Source organism: Corapipo altera, unplaced genomic scaffold (genome assembly GCF_003945725.1).
Source record: "Corapipo altera isolate COAL_440 unplaced genomic scaffold, ASM394572v1 268, whole genome shotgun sequence".
NCBI lineage: Eukaryota > Metazoa > Chordata > Aves > Passeriformes > Pipridae > Corapipo > Corapipo altera.
In genome coordinates, this window is record NW_020884901.1 from 9,205,428 (window position 1) to 9,212,086 (window position 6,659).

At 52.0% G+C, this 6,659-nt stretch overlaps 1 protein-coding gene across 1 annotated transcript in view; it reads right to left on the reverse strand.

Annotated features, from left to right (window-relative positions):
- Positions 1–370: 370 nt before the first annotated feature.
- LOC113950376 (voltage-dependent N-type calcium channel subunit alpha-1B-like) overlaps positions 371–6,659 on the reverse strand; it is a 162,088-nt gene continuing 155,799 nt past the window's right edge. The window contains exons 9-12 of the mRNA XM_027650180.1: positions 4,486–4,542; positions 3,702–3,776; positions 1,701–1,790; positions 371–424 (exon numbers count right to left, since the gene is read on the reverse strand). Coding sequence (XP_027505981.1) covers positions 408–424; positions 1,701–1,790; positions 3,702–3,776; positions 4,486–4,542 — 239 coding nt within the window. The 3' untranslated portion in view covers positions 371–407. The remainder of the gene's footprint in view (positions 425–1,700; positions 1,791–3,701; positions 3,777–4,485; positions 4,543–6,659) is intronic.

Below are 6,659 nucleotides of genomic sequence, written 5' to 3' on the forward strand. Positions count from 1 at the left end.
AAACCCCTTTGCTCAAAAACCATATTCTTTATGCGTAATTGCCCACATGCTGTGATTGTTTGTGTTCTGCAGAGCCTCAACCCCTTCAGGAGCCCGCGAAGGAGCTGCTTCATCCATCTCTCCTTCTCTGTCTCATTCCATGAATCAAAATCAAAAACACTTTTCCCAAGTGGGTGAAGCACTGCTGTTATTTTCCCTGCCATATGCTCCCGAGACAGTTCCCAGCTCTGCAGCAGATTATTCACGAGCCCAGATGCTCCGTCATCCGTTGCCACCTGAAATGCCTGAATTCCAAGATCTGTTGGCGTGGCATGGGTGCCCAGAGCCTGGAGGGACTTGGATGGGAATGCAAAGAGCTCATAATTATCGCAACCACGGACAACTGTTCCAAAAATGACTGTTCCTTGTTATCCATGCAGGGATCCTGGGGGAAAAAAAATAACCGAACCAACCCAAAAATGCACACGGGTGCTGCATTTTTGCCCTCTTTCAGCAACGAGCCTCTCGCAGAAGTGTCAGCAGTTTAGGCACAAAACCTGCAGCCTGGGGGACTGTGGGTGATGGTGTCAGGAACATGCCAAGCAACACTCAATTTCTGCAACCAGGTCTTGGTTTAAAGGGGAAAAAAAAATCCCAGCATCAGCTCTAATCCCTTAAAACCTTAATGCCAACTTTCCAAAGGGCAGTTGAGGCACTCGAGCTTTCAGAACTCTGCAGACACAGACTCTGAAATGAACTGTTTGTGCTGCTGCTCTTGCGCTCCCAGGATTTGCTGCTTGGTGGGAACTGGGCTGCCAGGGTATTTCTTTGAAAGATAATGAGAACATCTGCTGCTCCAGCAGCAAAACCATGTCCAGACTCAAACAACAGGGCCAGGGAGAAGCAAAATACCCAAGTGCAGAGCAGGCAGGAGATGTGCCCCCAGCCGGGGAGGAGCAACCCATGGCTGAGAGGTGTCTCTGCTGGTGTCCAAACAGCTCCCTGAGCTGGGGGCTGGGGGCTCAGAGCCTGCCAAGCCCTGCCAGCCCCAGACTTGCCTCCTGCCTCTCCACCTGGCTGTGTCTCAGGAGGGAATCAGCTCTAGGAACTGCAGGACAGGCAGCAGTCTGGTAGTCCTGGTCTGCAGAGCTGAAGCCCCCAAATGCCCCACAGGGCAGGATGCAGTGGAGGTGTGGGGGTGACTGGGTGCACACTGGTGTGTATCTCCACATCTGGCTTGAAAAACGTAGAGAATTGCTTTAAGATCTTCTCCTAAGGCAAAAATGAGGGAACTGTGGCCACTGCCCAGCGTTTCCCAGTAATAACTCACACAGCAAACACTGCAAACCCACCCCTGTGCATCGGTGGCGGATGGGACTGTGTCCAGTTCCTCCAACAAAGAGCCTTAGCAGTGTCCTTGGACAGATTTGGGGTTCATTAGCATGAACAAGCGTGCTCCAAGCAGAATCCCGGGATGGGCAGCACAGCAGGGATTCTCCCAGCGCCGGGCAGGGCTCTTGGAAAGGTGCAGCATGCAAGAGCTGAGCCAGGCAGCGCAGGGCAGAGGGTGAAGCCGCGGAGCCCTTTGCTTTGGGAAGTCGAGGGGACTTCTCCTTCTTGAAACCGCAGCTTCTGGAGCAAAGGAGCCTCTCAGAGGGAAGATGGCATGGACAGGTTTGGGTGGAGATCTGAACCTGGGGCAGTGCGAAGCCGGTACTCACCAACGGAGCAAATGTCTGTGAAATGGTCCTCACCTTCTTCTGCATGAATCAGGTCGTTTTTGCTCTTCTTTATCGCGGCTCTTTTCAACACTGTGTGCAAATTAAAGAGAAAATGCCCCGTGAGGATGCAGAGTGGATTCTCTCTCCCCCTCCCTTCACTCTCCAGGGCCAGCATTTCCTTCCCAATGCCAGCTTAGAGTTCTCACACAAGGGCAAGCCGGAGCAAACCGGACAACCTACAACCTTGCAGGGCCCAGTGCTTCGGTGTCGGGGTCCTTTAGCTGTTTGACCTTCCAGATCTTGAAGGTCTGCCAGGAACGGGGCTGGGCGCTCCCGCTGCCCCCAGCAGATGCAGGAGGGTGGGGAGTCACTGCATCTGCTGGAGCTTTTAGCACAGCAGAAAGGCTGGCCAGGGTCACTGGATCTTTGTGAGCCCCAGTGGGCGAGGAGATGAGTGCTTCCATCCATTAAAGCCATTAATGCTGTTTACAGTGGGCACCATTAAGGAGTCAGCATTCACGGGTTCGGTTTAAGCACCGAGCAGCGCCTGGAGGAGCAGAAATGCTCTGAGAGAGGCAACTGCCACAAATCAGGGAGCAGCCTCTTAATAGCACCCAGTGTACAATCCCTGCCCTCTGGGGCTGCTGTAATTCTTTGAAGACACAGTTCTCCCAACAGCATCTTTTGTGGGGAGGGCAGACATCCCTACAGTGTTTTATTCCGACAGGGAAAGAGACCAGCAGCCTAAAGGGCTCGGAGAGCTCTGCACTGTCCACCCAGTGCACGAGGGGTGAGGCAGGAAGAGTGAGGACGCTGGTCCCATGACCACCTACCTGCAGAACCTCGAGAACTGGCAGAAAAAGATATGTTGATACAGTTTGGTAACAGGTTCAAGACATACAGTAACTAAGCACCATTTTCTAGCAGCAGTAAGACACCCCACGGTGTGGTGATACAGACTGGTCAGAAGGCACACACAGCAAACCCACACACTCTGAGCCACTGGAGTCTCCTAGAGAAGATCCCCTCACTCTTCACTCGGATTTCCCTGACACAGAAATGGATGTGCTGCTTCCTCCACGGCCAAGGCAAGGGTTGGTTCTTTGGTTGCTTCCAAACACCCAGAGCATCACCCGGGTTCGGAGAGGCTCGAGGAGAAGAGGATGCTCTGAGCCTGTGATCTGGATCCAGGGGGTTTTTTTGGCAAATAACCACTTTTGCACCTTTCTTCCCCACCCAGCTCTAGGCTGAATCCTCAGTCCCAGCAATAACAGCTTTTGGGTCCTCCAGGCTCCATCTGTCCCAGTACACTCCAGCATGTCCAGGCCATTCCCAGCAATGGAACGTAACCTGCACTGGGAGTAAAATTTTACAACATTCCCTGGCATGAATTGAGCAGCTTCTTTATCTTCTTCCCCAGATAATTCCTACTTGTGTTTAGCAGTGTGCCATCTCTACAGGCACCCTGCATGCAACAGCCCTGTGATTTGGAGACTGAGAAGATTTACCAGCATAGACATGGGCTGCTCCACACCAGTTGCTTCAAGGTTGGGAATGTTGCCGGGCTCCTTTAGTTTAGCAGGATAGAAGGAGCCTTCATATCTCTGGGTCTTGACTTGTCCCCACCTCTAGTTTGCTCACACCACTCAGCTTTCCAGGCTACTCTTCCAGACGCTCAGGGCTAAGAGCTGCACCCACGTGCTGGACGAACTCCCCCAGCGCACACGACCCACACACACACACGAAGACTGGCCAGGCACACCTTGAACCCTGACCTCCTGCAGCCCCAGCTCTTCCATCCATCCCCGAGTCCTCCCCAGGTGCAGGTCACCAGGCTGGCCAAGGCGGACCAGCAGCCGGGCGCCCGCCGCCCCGAAGGAGCCGGAGCACAGGGTGCAAAACCACCCGGGAGACACCCCCGGTGACCTGGGCACGGGGGGCTGTGGGGTGAGGCTGCCCCGCTGTGCCGCCTGAGCCCCTGGTGATTTGCAATCCACTCACTGTTGTAGCTGCTGCCGCTGCTAGTCTCTGCCGGTGCCGTGCCTTGGTGGATCGGCCCTTCCGAGGCGGCCCTCCCTGACAGTGAATGGGAGGAGAAAAAAAAAGAGGAGGGAAGAGGGAGGGGGGAGGGGAAAGGAGGAGGAGACATGGGAGGACGAAAGATGGTCAGAAAAGGGAGAGGGAAGAATCTTTAACTGAACTTTGACTGGCTGGCGCGTTCCTACGAGCTCATCGCTCTCGGAGGCACAGGGAGGGCAGGTCCTGTGGCCTCGCTCGGCTTGGTCCCTCCAGCCTGGGTCGCACGTTGGAAGGTAGGATCACCACACCCTGTTATGTCTTACTGCTTACAGCTAACAGGGGTCTTAGTCTCTTTGTCAAATCCGTTTGGAAAACCTTGGTTTGGAGCCCTGCCTTCTCCTGGTCAGCGCGTTCCTCCTCTGGCATCCGCTCTGCAGCCTAAGCCCCACCACGGCCTGGGGGTGGGACACGGCCAGCCCCGCTTGGACAGGCTGACAGGTGTCCCTGTGGTCCCACAGGCAGCGTAGGGACCGACCCCAAGGGCAGATCCCCACCCCAGGGCGGTGTCACATAACTGCTCATCATCCACCTGCAACCTCGAAAGCACCCGATAAGGGCGAAGGGACTCTGCAGCCCCATCTCTGCCAAGGGCATGCAAGAGTGTGTTCCTCACACCCTCCTGGGCACAGTGGAAGGCCGTGGCACTGTCCAGCAGCTGAACCTCTCACATATCACAGGAGGAAAACAGCACAGCAAAGGGACCTACCGTCCAGAGGAGATTTCTCTTCTGCGTTCTTGTCTTCCTCCGCCAGCATGACCTCCTCTGGAAAAGATAAAACAGGAAGGCTCAGCCTCAGATTTATCATATCCCTGCTCTAAAACCAGCTGCTACCTGCCTTACCCCATTGTATCACCCAGTTACACCCAGCCTGGGGAGGAGAGGATGGCTCAGAATGCTGCGCCCCTCTTGCTCAGGGGAAGGATGTCAGACAAACCACTGGGAGATGTAGCTCTTCCTACATGATATTCCTCTTCTCAACCACCCACCCAGTCCAGTTTCTCTACCCAACTATCATCCACAAGGGGCTTCTGGACGCCAAGAACCTTCCTTCAGACCCAAGAAAGCCACAGGATGGTCCCTCATGTCCTGTCACATGATAGACACCGTTTGAGAAGCGAGAGATGCTCCACACCCGTTGCTGCTCTTCTGTCTCCATCAACAGGACCAGGACTCAGCCCAAGGGTAACAGATCTCTCTCTTGGGGCACAGGGTGAGACAAGCAGGGCCAGCTGCTGCATGTCTGCAGTGCCACATCTCAGGAGACACAGTGTCACCAGAAAACCACCACATCAAATCTTTGTCCAGTTAAAACCCACAAGGTGCCTGGGGGGAGCTCTGCTGGGCACAGTTCAGGCTGTGCAGTGCAGGAACACCGCCCTTGCTTTCCACTCATGTGTGATCTCCAAAAGACAACTTTATACTTCCCTAAAGTAAAAAAAAAAATCATAAAACACTGTAAAAGCCAACCTCCCAAAACTGAATCATTTTTATCTGAGTGACAGACAACCAAGTTTCCTGAGGTTTCCCAGTGCAAATGTCATCACCCAAGGCAGTTTGCAGAACACACCACGCTGTGCCAGCACTGGAGAAACACTCAGAACCACAGATTTTAACTTGCTGCTGGAAAAATTACGTGAGGATTTTCTAAAGGACAACGCAAAGCAAACAAAACATCGAGCTGGAAGCTGGTGAACTTCTATTCCTTCTATTATTGTGAATGACAAAATCCTCCACGTGCTTGGCACGGATATAATTTGACTAAAACATCTGACGCCAGGTTCCCACAAAATTCTGCTTTAAAGTCCATTTAAGCTGGTCTAGATTGAAGGGTAACTAAAAAAATATAGAAAATAAACACAAACAAACCACAGGCCAAACATCAAAGTGTGTAGCTGAGAGCTGTCTAGAAGAATACTAGAGGGATCAGCCTTATATAAGCCTATATAAGCCACACAAGCCTTATATAATCTCTTTATTAATCATCTGGGAGAGAGAGTGAATGATACATTAATAAGACACTAAATTGAGAAGCCTGAAAAATAATATCCAAGGACTGAGGGAGGTTGGAAAGCCAAGAAGAAATAAGAAAGTGCAAACTAGTGCATGAGGAACATGGAGGAAAGAAGAGCTGAGAGAGGGTTAAAAACGTCAGGTGAGCTAAAAACTGCACTTTAAAGGGCATAAAATCCTTCCAAAAACCCACAATACAAATCAGGTGCTTTTTGAGGCTTCTTAGGACAGGTCAGAAAGTAAAATGGGCTTTTGTAGACAGTTCAAGAGACTTCTGTGTCAAACCAGCACCTCTTCGAAAGTCTGGCCCAGGGAAAAGCTGTACTGATGTTTGGGGCTAAAAATGTTGGAAGGAAATAAAAAGCAATTACCAAGGAGTATGACTGTCCTAAAACATGAGGAAGGGATGGCTTGGACATGGACACCCCTTCCCAAAAGCTGCCGGTGTCAGTGGATCCTCAGCCACAAAGGACAGGTTCCTAAGAGACAACTCTGCAAACCAGCTGGGCCTCTGCCCCAAACTCAGGGCCCTGAATTGGTGCCCAAACACATCTCCATCCATGGACACATCATCCATGGGCACATCTCCATCCATGGACACATCATCCATGGGCACATCATCCATGGAAACATCTCCATCCATGGACACATCTTCATCCATGGAAAATCTCCATCCATGGACACATCTCCATCCATGGACACATCTCCATCCATGGAAAATCTCCATCCATGGACACATCTCCATCCATAGACACATCTCCATCCATAAACACATCTCCATCCATGGACACATCATCCATGGAGACATCTCCATTCATGGACACATCATCCATGGAGACATCTCCATTCATGGACACATCATCCATGGA